Source organism: Balaenoptera musculus, chromosome 8 (assembly GCF_009873245.2).
Source record: "Balaenoptera musculus isolate JJ_BM4_2016_0621 chromosome 8, mBalMus1.pri.v3, whole genome shotgun sequence".
Lineage (NCBI taxonomy): Eukaryota > Metazoa > Chordata > Mammalia > Artiodactyla > Balaenopteridae > Balaenoptera > Balaenoptera musculus.
In genome coordinates this window covers 103,079,077-103,100,292 of record NC_045792.1, presented here as the reverse complement: position 1 = coordinate 103,100,292, position 21,216 = coordinate 103,079,077, and the positions used below count along the sequence as shown (strand labels likewise).

Below are 21,216 nucleotides of genomic sequence, written 5' to 3'. Positions count from 1 at the left end.
CAGTTGCTCTGCGGCATGTGGGATCTTCCCGGACCAGGGCTTGAACCCGTGTCCCCTGCATTGGCAGGCAGATTCTTAACCACTGAGTCACCAGGGAAGTCCTCTCCTTCACTATTGAATCACGCAAATTCGTCTACAAATATGGCTTAGTATCCTCTTTTAAAAAAATCAGAGCCCTTCCTTAAGCCCATTCTGCTTTTGATTGTCACCCCATTTCTTTTCACCCTATAAAAACACATATTCTGTTTATACTCCATATCTCTGTTGACTTATTTCCAAGTCTCTTTCTGCCCAGTTTAATGGGGATTTTGTTCCCCCAGTTCATTGAAACATCTTCTAACAAAGACACCACGACCTCCATTTCAACAGATTTAGAGATTTCCTCTCTGTCCTTATCAGCCTGTCAACCCCCATGACACCATTGACCATTCCCTTCTTTTTCAAACTCTTCTCCAGGTCTCTGAGACATGCAGTCTTCTGGCTGTCCGCCTATCACACAGGCACACCGTCACAAAGAGGCTATCCTATCCTGTCACCGAGGCTCACCTTCAGCCTCTTTTGCTTGCTCTCCATCCTCTCTTCCACCTGTAACTGTCAGAGCCCCCAGGGCTTGGTCTTTGGTCCTGGTAATATATCTTATTTCAGCAATTCTAAGATGCACCTATTCCCCGCCCCTCCCCCGTTTTAATATTTCAGAATCAGGACACATCTTACCATCACTGTGCCTTAAAATCATGTTTGGCAGATGAGAGTTGAGAGGTATTTTTATTGCCTACCCTGCACCAAACTTGCAGAATAGGTATCAGCGGCTTGGAAGGACACCCAGCAACAATTCTGCTGCACTCTTGTACCCCCAAATGATTGTGGGTATCACAGGTGACTCCAAAGCGGGAGTCAAAAGTATGCTTTACAGCCTGAATGTTTGTGCCCCCCAAATGCATATATTAAAGCCCTACCCCCAGTGTGATAGTATTTGGAGGTGGGGTCTTTGGGAGGTAAATAGGTTTCGATGAGGTCTGAGGGTGGGGCCCTCATGATGGGATTAGTGCCCTAATTAGAAAAGGGATCCAGAAATATCTCTCTCCATGAGGAAAGGCCATGTAAGGACACAGCAAGAAGGCAGCCGTCTACAAACCAGGAAGTGGACTTCCACCAGGAATCAAATCTGCTGGCACCTTGATCTTGGACTTCCCAGCCTCCAGAACTGTGAGAAATAAATGTCTGTGGTCTGTGGTACTTTGTTACAGCAGCCTGAACTGTCTAAGACAGTATGCGAGCCCTGAAGCTGAGCACACACATACCCTATGACCGAGCAGTTCTGTCCGTGGATACATATATGGGAAAGCCTGTATGAGAATGCTCACAACAGCATTAATTGTAATAGCCTCAAACTGGAGCATCCCAAATGCCCACAGCACTAGAGTGGATTAAACAACATTGAAAAGAACAAACTATTGCTACACAACAACACGAATGAATCTCAAAAAACTTAATATTTGAATAAAAGAAACCAATTTTGAAAGAGGACATATCGTATGATTCCATTTATATCAAGCTATGTAAACAGACACACTAACCTATGGGGATAGAAGTCAGGAAAGTGGTTCCCTGTGGAAGATAATAACAAGGGGGGAGGGGGGCGCTAGGTGGCTAGTAATGTTCCTTTTCTTCATCTGGGTTACACAGGTTTATTCACTTTGTAAAAATTCATTGACCTACACAAGATTTGTGCACTTTTCTGTAGGTATGTCTCAATAAAAATTTTTAAATAAAAAATACTAGAAATGATAAGTAGGCTAGTTCTTTATTATTGGAAAGGCAGTTTATGAGCCCAGCACCAATGGCTTTCGATTCTTTTAGGATTCTTTTAAGAAATGCTCCATCACTGAACAATAGCTACTCCCTATGCTCTGAACCAGTGACTGATATATATATAGTGTTACTCTTACATACAGGAACCAAGGAGTGGAAGTCGGGGTGCAGCCTCTTGCAATCTCAACTAATGACTCTTCTGCAAAATGTTTGTTTTCTGTTCCTGCCGCTCTGGGCTCTGGCTGATCTAGAGCCTTTAGGACCCAATGAAGGAATGCTTCCACCAGGGGGCACAAAAATGTTTTCTCTAAATTAGGATCTGAGACTGCCAATGGGCTATTTTGAGTTCCACCTGCCACTGGGCAAAGTAAAAAGTGGGTACCATTGTTGGCTGGGGTGACTGATTTTAATTCTCTAGGGTAAATAGGATTGCTGTTACCCAGTGGGGGCAGGGAGAAATATAAACAAAACCCAGGGGATCTGCTTAATATAACATTCAGAGATGGGAATACCCTGGCAATCCAGTGGTTAGGACTCAGCACTTTCACTGTGAGGGCCCGGGTTCGATCCCTGGTGGAGGAACTAGGATCCTGCAAGCTGCACGGCCAAAAAAAAAAAATTACATTCAGGGAGACAGGCTCCTGATTGGATATTTTTCAAAAAATTATTTTCTTTATTTATTTTTGGCTGCGTTGGGTCTTCGTTGCTGCGCGCGGGCTTTCTCTAGTTGCAGAGAGTGGGGACTACTCTTCGTTGCGGTGCGCGGGCTCTAGGCACGTGGGCTTCAGTAGTTGTGGCTCACGGGCTCAGTAGTTGTGGCTCGGGGGCTGTAGAGCGCAGCCTCAGTAGCTGTGGTTCATGGACTTAGTTGCTCCGCGGTATGTGGAATCTTCCCAGACCAGGGCTCAAACCTGTGTCCCTGCATTGGCAGGTGGATTCTTAACCACTGCGCCACCAGGGAAGCCCACTTGATTTGGTATTTAATTCCAACCCTCCCACTGAATACAAACTAAAAAAACAGAGGAAGTGAAAAAAAACTTAAAAGCATTGACAAGCTAGTAATATACTGAAGAATTCCTGAGCTAACATTTAAGAGGTTGAAGCCCAGAGCTGTAAGCCCAGAATTCAAGGCAATTTTTGTCCTGGGGACATTTACGGATCTGGAAGATATAACTGTGAAGCTAAGCTGTTGTTTGGTGGTCTTTGGTGGGGAAGGTCAAAATCAAAACCCAGAGCCCGCCCAAGGTAGAAGTCAGATACCCTACTACCAATACATACACACTTTAAGATGGGGTCCTGGGCTTCCCTGGTGGCGCAGTGGTTGAGAGTCTGCCTGCTAATGCAGGGGACACGGGTTCGAGCCCTGGTCTGGGAAGATCCCACATGCCGCAGAGCGGCTGGGCCCGTGAGCCACGATTACTGAGCCTGCGCGTCTGGAGCCTGTGCTCCGCAACAAGAGAGGCCGCGATGGTGAGAGGCCCGCGCACCGCGATGAAGAGTGGCCCCCGCTTGCCACAACTAGAGAAAGCCCTCGCACAGAAATGAAGACCCAACACAGCCATAAATAAATAAAAATAAATAAATTAAAAAAAAACAAAAACAAAAAAACAATCAGCCTAAATTAATCCTTATAAAAAAAAAGATGGGGTCCTAACGTCTGTGGACTAGTCGTCCAGAATCATATTATCCAGGTGGTCCAGGGAAGCTCAAGCCTTGAACTTGGATTAAGTGGACCCATCCTTATAATGCCCTTAGTCACCTAGCAGAAAGAAGCATATGTGGGACCAAGCAATATCCTTTCTGAAAGAGTGTACTGTCATCCAAGGCCTCAAATTATTTCTAAAAATACTTTTTCAGATACAATATCCAGCTCTTAGTCAAAGATAATCAGGCACACAAAGAAACAAGAAACCATGCACAAGAACTGACTGCAGGGCTTCCCTGATGGTGCAGTGGTTAAGAATCTGCCTGCCAACGCAGGGGACACGGGTTTGAACCCCGGTCCAGGAAGATCCCACATGTGGCGGAGCAACTAAGCCCGTGTGCCACGGCTACTGAGCCTGTGCTCTAGAGCCCCCCGAGCCACAACTACTGAAGCCCGCGCACCTAGAGCCTGTGCTCCGCAACAAGAGAAGCCACCACAATGAGAAGCCCGTGCACCGCAATGAAGAATAGCCCCTGCTCGCAGCAGCTAGAGAAAGCCCGCGCGCAGCAATGAAGACCCAGCACAGCTAAAAATAAATAAAATTAAGAAAGAAAAAAAAAACTGACTGCAAACAATAGAAAGCAGATTGACCCACACAGATTTAAGATGCTGGAATTACCTGATACCGACCATAACATAACGCTGCTTATTGTGTTTAAAGAAGATAAAGACAAGTGGAAAAATATCTGCAGGCAACAAATTTCTATTAAGAAGTGTCACAACAGAATTTTTAAAGAACCACATAGAACTCCTCCAACTGAAAAATACCAACACCAAAATTAAGAACAAAATAAATTGGTGAAAAAGCGAATTAGGCACTGCTGAAGAGAGAATGAGTGAACTACAGGATACATAGGAAGACATTGTCTTGTCCTTAATACAGCATGGAAGACAAAAGAGGAGAAAATACAGAATTAGACTAGAAACATAGAGGATATAGAGAGAGATCTAAGATACATTTAATTGGAGTCCCAGAGGGTAAGGAGAAAGAAAGGGGGTAGAGGCAATATTTAAAGAGAAAGTGATCAATAATTTTTCAAAAATGATGAAATACACGAATTCACACGTTGCAGAAGCCAAATAAAGCCCAAGCAAGCTAAAGAAAGACAATGGAAATAAATACTGAAGTGTCATGATGTCTGCAATTTACTTTCAGAAGGTCAGGAAAAAAGTTTTTATATTAAAGAGATAGAGCAAATGAGGCAAAATGGTAATAACTGGCAGATCTAGATGAAGGTGTATGGCTGTACACTGTACTGTCCTTCTAATATTTCTGTGGGTTTGAAATGCTTCAAAATAAAAAGTTTCAGGGAAGTGTCTGTACAGGGAGATCCACCAAGAACTCAAATTCTTTACAAAAGAAAATTTAGGACATGTCACCTGGTAAAGAACCCTGAACAGGCAAGGTGCAGGTTCAAGGCAAAGGTATCAAGAACTGGGTAGTGAAGAAGGGAGGTTATTCATACCAGACAAAGCTTTGTTGTAGAAAAGTCTACATACATTTCTTCTCTTGCTGTGTCAAGTGTATTTTTTATATATTTTAATTCTCCCATTCTTCTCTCTTTCTCTCCACTCTTGTGTATAGGGTATATTGGTAATTAACTTTACAGTATAGTTTATAGTTTGCAAAATATTGAGATGGGCTGTAAAAGGAATTGCAGGGGGAATGGACATCATCTCGAAATCCTGGACTTGGAAGTGGATGTGATCATTGACAAGACTGTGAGTTGTCTCCCTTTGGGAAATGAGTGAATGTATTTTGGACAGACAGAGGCATAGATGTATTATACCAGGGATGATATATATATATATATAAAATATAAAATAATACCTGTGATATTTTTAAGAGTAAATACTAGAATAAGGACATGCATGGACATTGGACATCTAAAACAGTGGACTGTAGGGATATTTGTATTTGTCTTTTTTTTTTTTTTTTTTTGGCTGTGCCGTGAGGCTTGCGGGATCTTAGTTCTCTGACCAGGGATTGAACCTAGGCCCACAGCAGTGAAAGCGCAGAGTCCTAACCACTGGACCATCAGGGAATTCCCGTGGCATACTTGTCATTTTTTTGGCTGTCCAACGACAACTTCTCCTCCTATTTGTGGGGGGTGGTATCTGTAGGATACGTATAGCACTATCCAAGTTGAAGAGGGAAATTCCTTCACTCTGCCTCTGGCTACCTTGGTGAAGCAGGTATCCCGAGTTTAGTTAGTCTGATGCTTCAGTTTCGCCATCTAGTCCCCTTTCTCCACCCAGACATGGCAACCCTGAGTGGTTTCCCAGGGTCATTGGTCTGATGCCTGATGCAAGGTAGGTGGGGAGCACTTCCAGGGGACCCAGGACAAGAATGTCCCTCTTTCATGGCCACTCTGTCCTCACCTCAGGTCCAAGCTGAGGTGCCTTCTTCCAGCTGGGTGAAGCTATAAGGAAGGTGTCCTTTTTCTTGTCTTCCCCTTCTGGGCAGATGGGGACAAGCCACCCAAGCACTGAGGGGGAAACTGCAGGTAAGACGGTGCTGGCCTTCAGCTCCCCACCCTTTGCCTTCACACTTTACCAGGGTCTGAAACTGAACCCCTGTTGGGAGAGAGGGTTGCAGTTGAGTACAGGCTTTGGGGTCTCACAGTGGGTTCAAATCCCACTACAGATAGAACATCTCCTATTCTCTAAATGATGGCAAAAATTTCAGATTAAAAACAAAGTTTGGTGGGAATGTAAAATGGTGCAGCTCCTATGGAAAATGGCAGTTCCTTAAGAAATTAAATATAGAATGACCATATGATCCAGCAATCCCACTTCAGTGTACACACCCAAAGGAAATGAAAGCAGGGACTCAAACAGATATGGGTACACCCATGTTCACAGCAGCATTGTTCACAATTGCCAAAGACAGAAGCAACCCAGGTGTCCATTGATGGATGGATGGATAAACAAAATGTGGAATATACAGACAATGGAATATTATTCAGCTTTTTAAAAAATTTTTATTTATTTATTTTTGGCTGCGTTGGGTCTTTGTTGCTGCGCGCGGGCTTTCTCTAGTTGTGGTGAGCGGGGGCTACTCTTCGCTACGATGGCTTCTCTTGCTGCGGAGCACGGGCTCTAAGCACGTGGGCTTCAGTAGCTGTGGCATGCGGGCTCTAGAGCGCAGGCTCAGTAGTTGTGGCGCACGGGCTTAGTTGCTCCACAGCATGTGGGATCTTCGACCAGGGATCGAACCCCTGTCCCCTGCATTGGCAGGTGGATTCTTAACCACTGTGCCACCAGGGAAGTCCTCAGCTTTTAAAAAGAATGAAATTTCAACACATGCTACGGCACGGATAAACCTTGAAGACGTCATGCTAAGTGAAATAAGGCAGTCACAAAAATACAAATAGGGAATTCCCCGGTGGTCCAGTGGTCAGGACTCGGTGCTTTCACTGCCCTGGTTCAATTCCTGGTCTGGGAACTAAGATACCATAAGCCGTGAGGCTCGGCCAAAAGAATAAAACAAACCCCCAAACTAAATACCGTATGATTCCACTTGTATCAGGTCCCTAGAGTAGTCAAATTCATAGACACATAAAGTAAAAGGGTGGTTGCCAGGGGCCGGGGCAGGGGGTGTGGGGAAATGTGGAGTTAGTGTTTAATGGGTACAGAGTTTCACTTCGGAAAGATGAAAAAAGTTCTGGAAATGGATGGCGGTGATGGTTGCAGAATAATGTGAATGTACTTAATGCCACTGAACCATACGCTTAAAAATGGTTGAAATGGGGGCTTGCCTGGTGGTGCAGTGGTTAAGAACCCGCCTGCCAATGCAGGGGACATGGGTTCGAGCCCTGATCCGGGAAGATCCCACCTGCTGCGGAGCAACTAAGCCCGTGCGCCACAGCTACTGAGCCTGCGCTCTAGAGCCCGTGCTCCGCAACAAGAGAAGCCACGGCAATGAGAAGCCCGCGCACCGCAATGAAGAGTAGCCCCCGCTCGCAGCAACTAGAGAAAGCCTGTGTGCAGCAACAAAGACCCAACACAGCCAAAAATAAATAAATAAATTTTAAAAAAGGTTAAAATGGTAAATTTCGTGTAATATATGTTTTACCAGAATAAAAAAAAACGCATCATCTTTAAAAAAAAAAAAAATCAGGGTAGTCAAGAAAAATGCCTCCTGGTCTAATTCTGCCTCTGCCTCTGGTATGAAATCTCTGCCTAAGGGCAGAAAAGGCTGAGGGTGAGGTGGGAGTCTGAGATTTGTAGGGTCAAAAGGATGGAAAAAAACCAGCAGAGAATGGAAGACGGGATCACCGAGGCCGACATTGGCCTCCAGCTGCCCACGTGGTCTGTACCAGTCAGACACCAAGCCCCGCCCCAGCACCTTCCCCTCCTCTCGGTCCCCACTGTCCCCACGCGGAGCCAGCCCTCTTCCTGCAACGGCTTCTTCCTCTTTGATCTTTGGTCCATCTCCCACTCGGCCTGGCTGGTGACCCTTCTAAAACCTGGGTCTGATCCCACGTCTCTCCTGCTTAAACTCTTTCAGCAGCTCCCATGGCCTCAGCTTCAGCCTTGCAAGCAGAACTGTTCTAAGCCGACTCCGACCCAGTTTTCCAGCTTCACAGTCCTGCCTTTCCCAAGCCCCAGGTTCCTTTATGTCCCACACCATAACCATATTTGACTACCTTCCATGTGCAAGCTAATAAACGTTATCCCTGATTTGCTTAACGACCCTGCAAGGTTGTTAGGTAGGTATCACTGACTGCACTTTAGAGATGGGGAAACTGAGCCTCACAAGGCTAGGTTGGACTCAGAGACCTTTGCTTTTTTTGCCACCTGTCGGACCCTCTCTGTCATTCACTCAGGTGCCTCAGTGCCTTTGCTTATGCATGAGCATAAGTCCGTCAGCCCTCAGGTTTGGCTCAGAATCACGACACCACCGCACCCTTGCCTCAGACATTACCGATCTTGGTGTTTTCTTCATAGTGTTCAACACTGTTGGAAATTTACTTGCTTACAGATTTGATATCCTTCCCCCCACTAGACTGTGAGCTCCGGGAGAGCAGAGGTTGCATCTGTCTGGTGCCCCAGCACTTGGAGCATGTCTGATGCACTGCAGGTGCTCAATAAGCAGCGCTGATGAGATGGGTCTGCTGATGAGCAAGGCTGATCCCTCCCAGCCCCAGGCCCAGCCCGCCCTCCTGTGTGCTCCCTCAGTCCTCTGGCGCCCGAGAAGCTGTTGGTCCCACTGCACCAGGCCTGTGGTTATTCCTTGGCTCTTGGGCCTCCCTGACAAACCCCAGCCCCCAGGGCCAGCTCCTGGCCTACTCCGGTGCTTGGCCGCCTCTTGTCAAACACCCGAATTCATGTCGGAATATCCCCAATTGGCACTTGGCTCATTCCTGCTTCATTCTCACTATGGGCTAGGAATGAGGTACAATCTTCCAGAAGGCAGGCCCCGCCCTGTTCAAGGCCCTCTGGGGCTGGGGTCTCCCCCAGGGTCAGCCCACAGCTCCCAGAGCCTGGCCTGACTTCAAGAGGAGCCTAGGGGCAGGGTACGGCGAGCGCAAGTACCAGCAGCAGCAAGTTTTATTGCAACCAGGATCCCCCGGTCATGTGGGAGGGGTGGGGCGGAGGGACATCGGTCACTGATGCCATATTCCCAGTTAAGGACACGGAGCCAAAGATCCAGCTGGCTGTGCCCCACGTCTTCCCTCACCCTCCACCCCCGAGCAGGGCGTTGATGGGGCTGAGGCGGAGGGAGGTGAAAAGCAGAGTCCATTTCAGCAGAGCCTTAGGCCAAGGGATCTGAGGAGCAGTTGGCAGTGGGGGTCTGGGTGGGCCAAGATGCACAGGGCACTTTGGGCTGACGTCTACACATACCCTCGTGGGGCTTAGGGGAAAGCAAAGAGGCCACTCTGTCCACGGGGAGAGGGTGGGAGGGAGGGAAACAAAGGCTCAAAGTGAGAAATCACTGGCCAGCAACCACGCAGGTGGAACCTTGGGACCCCGACTTCTAGATCAGGGCCGTGTCCACCAACTGCCTCTGGCATTCACCCCAGCCTGGCCATTCTTGGGTCCTATGTGGGGATCTGCAGGTGGCCCAGGTCCTGGTCCATGATCTGGAGAACGTCGTCCAGGATGGAAGGCCCCAGGTCTACGTGCAGGGAGAGCAGGGAGCTGGCGTGGGACAGGAAGGGCTCCTCAGCCCCAGACTCGGGGGTCAGCCCACTGTGGACCGAGGCAGCCTCTGGAATCCGCCAGATGTCCACACTCCCTGCCTCCTGCGGGGAGGGCTGTGGGGAAGGCTGAGGGGTCTCCAGGTGCAGGCGAGGGGGTTTGGGTGGGGCCTGGGCGGCGGGCAAGGTGAGTGCCTGGGGCCCGCCGATGACCGGGAGGGAGATGGCGTTCTTGAGCAGAGGGGACGGCCCGTCGGGGAGCTCCCGCCCACACAGGGTGGCCGTGCGTGTGAACTGGAAGGGCAGCTCAAAGCCACCATCCTCCTCGGCCTCCTCGACCGCCGTCCCCGGCAGGAGGTGGAACTTGCCTTGCAGGAAGGAGATGTCCCCGAACATGTCACTGCCGCCACCACTGCCGATGTGAATGGTGTGGCGGAAGTCCCCCAGTGGTGGGCTGATCATGTCTGAGGACAGCAGGTCCCGCAGCTTCTCCTTCTTGCCTTTGCGGCTGCCGCGCTTCAGATAGATGGGCACCTTGGTGGACATCGCGACCTCACCAGCCAGGCCGGGACAGTCTGCTTGCAGGACCACGGCCTCCGCTGCCTCCTCTCACCACCCTCAAGAAACACCCAGAGGGAGGTTTCCAGACACCAAACACTTGCCAAGCGCGTGTGGTGTGACCAAAGTTGGCCCAAGGAATTTGGAAAAGAAAGATAAACGATCAATGAAGTCAGAGGATCGAGATAACAAAAATCACTTTCTCCCAAGAGGGTTGAAAACTCGTCTGAAAACTGGAAGCAGGAAGGCGCAGAGCTCGGAGGCAGTGATGCTCTCTGGGCTCGTCCTCGCCAGCTTTTCTCTGGTCCAGGGCGGAGGAGCTGAAACATCAAGGGTACAAGTCAGGGACAGAAGGACAAAGGCAGAGGCATCTGTCTCGTTTCTGGGTCTCTTTCATCAGCCCTGGGAGCCCACGTGGGGCTGCACTCCTGTGGGGAGCCTTCCTGGCCGAAGCCTGTGTTCACTCACAGACTTGTTGCACCTCAAGGCCTGGATCAGCAGTGCCAAGCCCCTCCCTCCATGAGTGGGGACCCTAAGCGACAGGACTGAAGTCACATACAAAGCCCTGGCTCTGGTCTCTTGCCCCGAGTCCCCAGCTCTGCTCATCACTGTGGTCTGCGCTCAACTGTGCCCAAGACATGACCAGTGCCAGATTGTCTGGGGGTCTCACGGATTTGTCTCAGCTCCCGACTTGATGGAGGGTGGAGATCTTGTAACCTCTGTCTTGCCCTCCCAGGCCTGGCACAGCAGGAATTCAGCCAACAGTGCATAACGACCGACACCTCGCATTTGGCCCAATCACATCCTACCTGGAAGTGAGGTCACCTGCTCAGAGCTTCCTTTTTCTCCTCCTCTCCGTTAGGAGTTCCTTCTGGGCAGGGCCTAAGCCTAATGCAGTTTTTGCCCCAGCGCCTAAGGGGAAGATGGAGTGGGGGGATACAAATATTTGGGGGGTGGCAGCTCTGCTCTGTGCCTGGAATTTCGTTGAGTTCTTTGCAAACACATCTCATTTAATCATCACAACCACCCTCCTATCATTCCCGTTTTAAAATTAGAGCTATCAGGGAATTCCCTGGCAGTTCAGTGGTTAGCACTCGGCGCTTTCACTGCCGTGGCTGGGGTTCAGTCTCTGGTCGGGGAACTAAGATCCCACAAGCCACGCGGAGCGACCAAATAAATAAATAAATAAATAAATAAATAAATAAATAAAATTAGAGCTATCGGACATTTTGGAGGGATTCCCATAAGGCATTGCAGAGAGAGAGAGAAGCAAAATGAAAAAATGTAGTCTACAAGATTCCATTTTTTGAAAACATTGACCGGCTCTCCTCCCCACTCCCTGAACATGCATGTATGTGTACCTACATATACAGGTCTGCATAGGATTATATTCGATATAGGAACAGAGAAGAATATAGAAGGCTGGCACTAGGTTGTCATATGGGTTACCTAGACTAGGGTAGGGGCAGGGATGGGGTGTGGGGTTTGTGACATGGGAGGAAAGTTGTCCTCAGAAAAAATTAATATCTGGATATCTGGGGCCCATTACTAAGAAACGATATATGTAAGCCAAATATGAAAGGATGGTCACCAAAATGTTGATGGTGGTTCTCTCAAGGTGGTAGAATTTCAGGTGACTTCCTTCTCTTGTTCATACTTTTATAAGCTCAAATTCTTAATAAGAAGCATGTATTATTTATGAGCACGTATTATTCATGTAGTCAGAAAAAATAAAGATATTTTTAATGTGGAAAAAATAAATACACTCTGGAGGGGTGTCGTGCAGGTTTGACAGAAGAAGGAAGTGGAGCAAGCACTTCCTCTAGTTCCCACGGCGGGGGATTGGCCTGATGTGTAGAATCAGAGCACGGAGGGCAAAGAAACTTGTCCAAGGTCACCCAGCGGGTAACTAGATGAGCCCACTCTCCCCAGGCCAACAGGGGCTGAGCAGGTGGGAAATCACTGGGGAAGCGCCCGAGCAGCAGCAGGGAGGCCTCTGCCAGTTCCTCTGCTCCATTCTTCATCCCGGGCCAGGCTGGGCAGGGGGAAGAGTGAGGGGACTGGCAGGAGGGAGCAGGAAGGAGGAAAGAGGATGCAGGAGAGGCTGAGTCCCAGCTACACACCCCCCAGCCCAGGCCCTTACTCAGGAAACCCCACCCCAGGACCGGACACCCTGGGTCAGTCGAGCTGAGCCACAGAGACCGGACATCTTGCCCCTCCCAGAGCACCTGCAGCTTAATAGGAAACAAAGGAATGACTCTCCGGTGGCAGAATTCCAGCTAAGCTTGGAAGGAGCTGGAGGGAAGGAGAGGGAGGCAGGGAGTGCTCTGAAGTCTTGGACTCCCATCACTCCTTTATCTAACAAACATTTATCTGTGCCCACCATGCCAGGCCTGGGGGCATGCTGACATGCATCCTATCTGTCCCCTTGGCAGGAGAAGTCCTGGGGTAGCTTTTCCTTCTTTTTCACTCACGGAGAGGGAGGCTAACTGATGGGATTTGCCCAGAACTTGGGCCAGTTCCCTCCCATTATTCAGGGGCGCCAAGACAGCCTGAATGTTTCCACAACAAATCCGGCGTCCCTGACAGCTCTCTTGCTCTGAGCCAGATGTACCCACCCAATTCCAGATGTGGGGAGAACTGAGGCTGGGGGGAAGGGTTGGGCCAGCCTCAGCCACCAGGGGAGAGCTGGGAACTGCAACCGTCAAGCCCCAAGTATTCAGATTTGGCAACTACAAGACCCCAGGCTCCAGCTACCCTTGCATGGTTTCCATTTTAACGTCCCAGGCACAGCACGGTGGGTGTCATTACTGGCCTTTACAGAGGCAGAAGCTGAAACTGAGAGACGTTAAGCAACTTTGCTGAGGTCACCCAGCTAGTAAGAGGAAGAGTGGGCACTACTACGTAGCTGGGTCCCAGTAGCTCCGATGCAGTGGGCCGTGTCAACCTCTGTGAACTGCTTGGGGAGCAGGAGAGAAACAGGCTCCCACCTGGGCTGGGGCCACCGGGTCCCCAGGCCTCCTCCATTTAAGTCCTACCTCTTGGTTGGCCCCCTCTCTCAATTTGCAAGTGTCCAGACATATGAGAATGAGCTCTCCATCAGGACAAGGCTCTGGGGGCCTGGGACGGGGGGCTTCCTGCAGCTTTGGGAGGAGCAGATGGGAGACATCCCAGCTCTGTGGGCTTGCTCTGGAAGGAGCCCAGGGCCTCCTTTAGAGAAAATGACTTCCTGGACGCAGAACCCCTTCTGTCACAAGGAATACTAGGCCACTCTCCACCAGGAGTGTTCAAAAAGCAGGCCTCTGACCTTGAACCCATCTCTACCTGGAACTCACTCTAACCTTGGGAAGACACCTTTCCTCTCTGGGCCTCACCTTCCTCGTCTATGAAATGGGATGACAATAAAGCCATTACCAGGGGGCTACTGGAGACCCTACTGCCATACTGCAAGTGAGAGAGAGCGCCTGTACAAAGACAGGGTTAGTGGGTCACTGTCAGCCCCGATATTTATTCAGCAAATAGCTGTAGGGCCTTCCTCAAGCATTTTGATTCTCCGGGGACAGTGCTCCAAACAAGACCAAAAATGAACAGCCCCCGAGCGGAGGGCTCCGCCTCTGCCTGCCGGCCAGGACTTAGCCTGCTTGCGTACAGTCCCCCTCGCTGGCAGCGGGGTCTCCCAGCGTCGCTGTGCGGAGCGGCGCTCGGCTCCTCGGCCACTAGGTGGCGCGCGCTCTCCCTCTACTGCCCCTCGTCCCGGAGGGTTCCCGGCGCGCACCCGGGTCTCCAGCGCGTCTCCTGCTCCAGGCGGGCGTCCCCCAAGGAGCCGCACGTTGACGTACCAGGTGAGGATTGTCTACGGGATCTTCTTCTCTTGGGGGGTTCTGGTCTCACAACCCGACAAAGGGGGGAAAAGGGAGAGATCCGGGACCCTGCCCGGGTATCCAAACTCAGGGAGGAGCCTCCCCCGTGCTTTCCGGCCTGGGCGATGTCCGAGTGTCCGCTCGGCGCAGGGCCAGAGCTCTGGCGTGCAGCCCCCGCCCCTGGCTCCCGTGGGTCCGGCTCCTCAGCCCCAGTTCGGGTTCCGGCGCCGACCCCTCCCAGCCCTCTGCCCGAGTGCAGCCCAGCGCAGTTCGGATCCGTTTCAAGACACTCGCGGCCACGGCTAAAGATAGGAGGACACCTCACCATCGACTAAAAATACGACCCTGAGCCCGGGCGGGGATGGCGGCGGGAGGGCACTCCCGGGTCCCGGGGGTGGGGCGGGGGCTCTGGCGCAGTGTGGAGGGCTGGACCGGGAGTTCAGGTTCAGGATGCGCGGCGCACCGCAGGCCGAGGGGGACGCGGGCGTGGCCGCCGGGACCAAGGCGCGGGCGGGAAACATGGTGCAGCCCGAGGCACCCGGGAAAGGATCTACGTGGAGGTGAGTCGGGGGCCGGGGTGCGAGCTGGGATGGGGCGCCTCAAGGATGGGTCTCCCTAGGAGCCGCGGTCGGGCCGCAGAGTCCCGGCCTGAACTCACCTTGAGCGCGTTCAAGCGACTGACCGGCGGGCGGCGAAAGCTCAGGAGCTGGACCGCGCGGCGATGGGACAGACCTGGGCTGTGAACTTACAGTGCTGACAGTGGCCCCTAAAGCCCCGCCCCCTGCCCGCGGAGCCAATGCCGGGGCCGCCCCAACTAGGCCCCGCCCACAGCCTCGCCCTACTCCCTGGCCCGCCTGGGCTCCCCCTTTGGAGGCGCAGCGCGGGGGTCCCGCAGCCGCGCGGGCCCGGAGGTCCAGTTCAAGTTCGGGCGGCTGCGGGCCAGGCGGCGTCGGGTGCCCGGGCTGGACTCCGCGGACTCCGGCTGTGCCCGTCGGAACCAAAACTCTCGGTTCTAGGAGGGCCGGGTCCGGGGAGGCGCCCGCACAAGTGTATTCAGTGACTACTAAGGAAATGAATGAGGCCTTAGAGGCGCCTATGTTAAAATATTACAGACTTCCGAGAGCTTTCAGGAGTTTGCCGCCCCTTAGAAAAGAGGGCATTGAGGGTGTGTGCGGGTGGAGTGGCCGGGCCATGCCCGTGTTTGCTGTCAGGCTAAGTGGCTTCCGGGGCTGGGGTGGGACCCGTACTTAGACTCATTCCAACATCAGTTGATTGGCTGGTTGGTTGGTTCATTCACTCTTTCATTCATTCAGTACGAGAAACATTTACTGAAGGGCAGGCCCTGCACAGGAGCTGGAGATAGACTGAAGGGAACTCTGCCCTTGCTCCTTTCAGTGATTCAGCAGATAATTGTGCATCTATAGGTGCCAGGCGCTGTTCTTGTCGCTGGGGATGCAGCCCCCTCTGGACTGGGACCTACTGTCCAATGATGGGAAATGGAGGAAACCCAAGTCCCCAAGTAGACTGTGATACCATTCTGAGGGAGCAAGTGCTAAGAAGAGTGGGGCAAAGGAAGGGTGGATGGTAATGAGGTGAGGGGACCTTGCTCTCTGGAGGGTGACAGCTGTGACCGTACAATGTGACCAGGATGATGAAAGCTTCCATACTGTAAATGTGGGAGGGACTCTTAGGGAGAGGGGGTCAGGAAGGCATCCTGAAGGAGGGAAGGTTGCTGGGGGTGCAGGTGGGGATCAGCCAAGTCAGAAGGGAGGGAAGGATGGGGAGAAGGGGAGTGGAGTAGGCAAATGGCCCCTTCCTAAAGATGTCCACGTCCTAGTCTCTGGAACCTGTGAATATATTTTGTTACATAACAAAGAATAATTAAGGTTGCCAATGGAATTACAGTTACTAATCAACTGACTTTAAAATAGAGAGATTATCCTGAATTATCTGGGTGGGCCCAATGTAATCACGATGGTCCTTAAAAGTGGAAGAGGGAGACAGGAGAGTCAGAGAAAGAGATGTGATGACACAGAAATGCTGTGTTGCTGCTTTTGAAGATGGAGGAAGGGGCCACAAAGGCATGTGGGCGGCCTCTAGAAGCTGGAAAAGTCAAGGAAACAGATTCTCCCCCAGAACCTCCAAAAGGAACATGGCCCAGCTGACCGCTTGATTTTAGACCCATGTTGGACTTCAAACCAACAGAACAGTAAGTTAATAAATTTGTGTTGTTTTAAGCCCCCAAGTTTGTGGTGATTTGTTACAGCAGCAATAGAAAACTAATACAGGGAAGTTTCAGGTTTTAACCTTGAGCCTTCCTGGCCCCTCCTTTAACTCCCCAGGGAGCATCAGTCAGGTGGATTCTGCCAGGACTGGCCTGGTGGCTCAGAGGAAAACTGAGGCCTGGACAGTGGAGGAATGGGGCCCTGGGCCAAATTGTCGTGTGTGTGGATAAGTATTGTACCTCTCTCCCTTCCTGCCACCCAGACTCTGCCAAAGATCCACCCACCCAGGCTTGCCTGTGCCCCTTACCAAGTGCCTCTTGCCCCTGAGCTCCTCAAATACTCTGAGAGCCCAGCAAGGTGGGCAGAACCAGCATCACTATCCCCCTTTACAGAAATGGAAACCGAAGCTCGGGCCCTGACAGTGATCTACTTAGCCTGAAAGTGGCAAGACATGCTGGCTCTGGGCCCTCGTCCCCACTCAGTCTTCTCACCCAGCCATTGTCACCCCCCACCCCGCCTTCCTTCCCACACACAGCCAGGTAGGGGGACAGCTAGGTGCCAGGCCCTGAGCACTGCTTGTGAGCCACAGACCCAGGTTCTGAGCTGGCTGTGCTGCTGACTTGCTCTGTGGCCACAGACGAAGAAAGGACAGTCCCTTTCTGAGCCTTCTTGCCTGTAAAATGGGAGTTACATGAGTCCCAAGCAAGATAAGGGACTTGCGCGTGTATTGTTGATGGGAACACACAGTCCCCGTAGGCAGGAGTTTCATGGAAACGTTATAACGGGAGCTTTGGGGGGTGGCGACTGGCCTTGCCACCTGACCTGGAATGAGTCTAATGATGCATGGATGACTCTAATAATGACCCCCCCGGGCCTGCAAGAGTGAGGCTGAGGCGCAGCCCCGCCCATCAGCTGAGCGTCCTCCATTGGAGGAAGGGGCTCGGGGAAGGTCAGGAGCTCCATTCAGGGCTGGTGGCAAAACAAAGTTACAGGGATGAAAGCTTGCAGAGGCAAAGACCCTCATGCAAGGTCACTCAAAGCCAGGAACCAACTCCAGAGCACTTTGGAGAGGTTCTGGTGTGTGTGTGTGTGTGTGTGTGTGCAGTTGGGGAGCATTGGGGGATGGATAGAGAGCAGCAGATTTGGCCCCCAAGCCTGACCCAACCCCTGGACCCCTCCCTCAGCGACTAGCCGCCCTCTCAACCAGGCCCCAAAGCCACAGGAACTGCACTCTGGGGACCGTTTTAAGCCCACCTGGATGTGACGTGCTCCCACCCAGTGCCGGCTCCCCGAGCTGCTCAGACTCTCCTGCCACCAGCCAGAGATCCGGCCCCCACAAAGCCCACATCCAGGGCCCGCTTTGTGCCTGGCACTGGGTTCTGTGCTTTACAAGCACTCAGGTAGGTGGTTCATTCTCCCCATTCACAGATGCGGTCATGTCACTTGGCTGGGGCCTGAGGAATCCCTGGGGAGCCGGCTGCTGGCGGCTCTCAGCTCTACTGAATGGACGGGATCTTTGCAGATACGCCCAGTGTTGCCATGGCAGCCCTGCAATTACTGAACATTTATAAAACAGGATTTCATTGACTAAAATTGGCTTTTTTATGCAACTTCTCAGGCAGTGTGTAAAGGCCCAAGTATGGGTGGTGAGGCTGGGATTCCGAGCTATGGGAGGGCCAGGGTGTCCTGCATTTCTGACCCAGTAGACACTCAGGCCAAGTGCCCCCTGCCCAGCCTGACCCCATGTCCAGGGTCTGCTGCCTCAGCCAGGGCCTGGACTATTCTTGCTGGAAGGACTCCTGGACACCCTGGTGTCTGAGGGAGTAGGACCCTGAGGGACATTCAGGACAGGTTAGAGGCAAGGAAGCCTGGGTGGAGCAATGCCCCAAGGGGCTTCCCTGGCGGTCCAGTGGTTAAGACTCTGTGCCTGCAATGCAGGGAGCATGGGTTCGATCCTGGTTGGGGAACTAAGATCGTACATGCTGTGCGGCGCGGCCAAAAAATTTAAAAAAAAAAAAAAAAGCCCTGAATGCGGTATTCAAATTCCTTCTTCTCAGCCTGGAGCCTCGCCTTGATGCTGAGATAGGCCCAGTCACCACGCCCCTGACCCCCAGTCCCACAGCTGTCCCCCCCCCCCACACACAGGACCTGTAATCACCACACAGGGACTGACTCAGCCCTTCCTTCCCCGTCCAGCCTCTTCTTCCTGAAAATCGCCCACGTCAGCAGCCCCAGCCCCCAAAGGCCCTGGGGGATAGAGTCCGAGGCCCCCTTCTCCGAGGTTAGCTGGGAAGAACGGAGGAACTGAGCCGGAGGGGTAGGACTCCCAGGCCGGAGCCAGCTCTCCTCGGCCCCGCCCACCCGGGGACCTAGGGAGGCAGGTGGGATGAGAGGGACCAGGAGTCTGGGGACAGGTCTGAGAGCAGGGAGTCACAAGGGAAGGGTGGTGATACTCTAGGGGGCAGTGCGAGGAGACAAGGTCTCCGGGAAGGGCCTCAGCCCCCGCCACCCCGATCCGCTGCCACAGGGAGACAGGGAGCAGGACAGGAGCTCCGTCCACCCCCAGGAAGCCTCCTCTGCCGCAGCCTGAGCTCAGCCTGCAGGGCTCCGTGGCCTGAGCCAACCCCAGGCCTGGGTTGGATTTTTCCTTGATTGTTTCTTGTTTCCTTCCTCCCTTGGGCTCCTGCCAACTCCAGCCCTGCCCTCCTCGCTTTTCACCCGCCTTCATAAAACTCTGACCCGGCAGAGGCTGGGATTCGAGATGAGAGTCCCTTCGAAACTACCCCCAGCTTCTGCCTCTGCCTTGGACCCCTCCTTGGGAGTTGGGTGGCAGGGCCTTACTGGGGGACTTTCCTTTGGGTCTGGATTTTTGGCCCCAGGCCCAGGGCCATGGGGGTTTCCAGAGTGGTGACAGCCCTGTCCTAGCAGGGACTGAGGCACTTCCTCCCAGAGGCCTCTGGGAGCATCCAAGCCACATGGCTGTCTTCTGGCCTGGGGAGCACAGAGTTAGCAGGGGTTGTTTTCAACACTTCCCAGCCCTTCAAGGCACCTTGTCATTATTCATTTTGAAAACTCATTTGCATCTACCTTGTGCCTAGAGCTGTGCTGACTGGAGAAGACACAGATGGTCAAGGCTGGGCCCAGCCCTCAGAGAACAGATACCCTGAGTAAAACAAATAACCAATTCTAAAACAGCACATTCTGTGCCATAATGGAGGTCCTTGAAAGCAGAGGCCAGTTCTGATTTACCTCTTTCTACCCCAGGCAGCATAGATGAAGCTCAGTGAGTGACTATTAGTGAAGAACCAAAAAGAACAGCGGTAGGAAGGATTTGTTCTGTTAGAGGTGGGGAAACAGATGGAAGAGTTAGGAAGCCTTCAAGAAGAGGTGATATTTGAGCAGGGTATTAATGGATGAGTAGGAATTTGCCAGGCAGAGAAAGGAAAGGATATTTCAGGGGGAGCAGGCAGAGGCAAAGGCAAAGGCCAGAACGAGTGCAAGTAGATGCGTGGTGTGAGCGGGAAACAAGATATGTCCAGCAGACCATGGCATAGGAGAGGGGGAAAGACCCAGAGGGTAGTGGGCGAGCACCATTTTCCTTGCCCAGCTCCCATTCCTCTTATTCTGCTGACCACCCCTCAATTTTCCAGAGTCTCCAGTATGATTGACCTTGCCTCCAAGCTCTAAAAGTGGGTCTGAGGCCCCGGCCTACCCAATCTGAGTCATAGGGATGGTTTAGGGATGGGCATATGTCGGCAGTGGGCTTCAGCCTGGGAACTTGCAGTGACTATTAGGGTGACAGATGCCAAGATGTCAACTCAGGGCTGTCAACTCACGGAAGAGCTCGTCCGAGAATAAAGCCAGCACAGAGAAAAGCAGAGCCAAGAGAATGATTCTCAATAACATTGCTTGTGCTTCTGGATCCAGCCATGCCTGAAGCAGACATCCATTATATGAACCAACAACTTACGATTTTTGTTTAGTCCTGTTGGAATTGGGTTTCTGTCACTTGCCCATTAAAGAATAATTAAAAGCAGACAATAGCTCACAATAGCTGCCGAATGCTGTGGGAGGGAATCAAGGATCTGTGCAGAAGTGCGACATGACCAGAATTGCATTTTTTTCATTTAAATTATCTTTTTGACATGGTAATGCTTTCGTATGGTTCACAATTTAGAAATCACAGCAGGCCGAAGATCCCGCGTGCTGCAACTAAAGACCCGAAGCAGCCAAATAAATAAATAAATAAATAAAAATATAAAAGAAGAAATCACAAGAGGCAAAATGTCTCCCTCTTACCCCTGTTCCCCAGGCACCAGTTCTCCTCTCCACAAACAACCAGCGTTATCAGTTTCTTGTAAACACTTCTAGAGATACTCTTTGCACATGCAAGCAAATCCCCGCCCATCTATTTTACACAAATGGCAATATTTAGACAAGTAGAGCCCCAAAGTACAGCAGACCTTGGTGGGAGCGGGGGGAGGACAGGCCCCATTGCCGGGGGCGATGGGGGTGACTCTGCAGGAGCCATGGGAAGCCACATTTTATTGAGCCTCTGCTATTCACATTGTCCGGCACCTTCCTTTCTTCAGTTGACGTTATATTTATGACCACTTCATGTCAGTTCATAGAGCATATCGTCAGTTTCATTTTCTCACAGCTGCATAGTATTTCACACGGGGTGTACCATAATTTATGCAAATTGTGACCTCTCCAGCCTCAAGCCACCTCTCCACTCCCTCTGTTCTGGACAAGGGCCTTTCAGCCCATCAGCCACACCCATGGCCTCAGTGGACGGACGTTTAGGTTGTCCCCAGCCCTTTCCTGTGACAAGCAGTGCTGCCATGTGTCATCTTGCCCAGATGCTGTTTCACACTCGTGTGAGCAGAGCTGAAGAATAAGTTCATAAG

At 51.7% G+C, this 21,216-nt stretch overlaps 1 protein-coding gene and 1 long non-coding RNA gene across 3 annotated transcripts; one reads left to right on the top strand and one right to left on the bottom strand.

Annotated features, from left to right (window-relative positions):
- Nucleotides 1-8,149: 8,149 nt before the first annotated feature.
- Nucleotides 8,150-15,726, bottom strand: CDC42EP2 (CDC42 effector protein 2). Of its 2 annotated transcripts, XM_036859124.1 has the most exons (3): nt 14,740-15,726; nt 11,031-11,133; nt 8,150-10,541 (listed from the first exon to the last, which is right to left on the bottom strand). In XM_036859124.1, the coding sequence occupies exon 3, from the start codon at nt 10,207-10,209 to the stop codon at nt 9,565-9,567; it is 645 nt and encodes a 214-aa protein (XP_036715019.1). In that variant the 5' UTR covers nt 10,210-10,541; nt 11,031-11,133; nt 14,740-15,726; the 3' UTR covers nt 8,150-9,564. The 2 variants fall into 2 exon arrangements, with proteins under 2 accessions (XP_036715019.1, XP_036715018.1); XM_036859123.1 differs by lacking the exon at nt 11,031-11,133.
- A 369-nt stretch (nt 15,727-16,095) lies between these two features.
- LOC118898731 lies at nt 16,096-17,864 on the top strand. Its single transcript, XR_005020810.1, has 3 exons — nt 16,096-16,290; nt 16,424-16,524; nt 17,735-17,864. It is a non-coding gene; the product is annotated as an uncharacterized LOC118898731 (long non-coding RNA).
- Nucleotides 17,865-21,216: the final 3,352 nt, after the last annotated feature.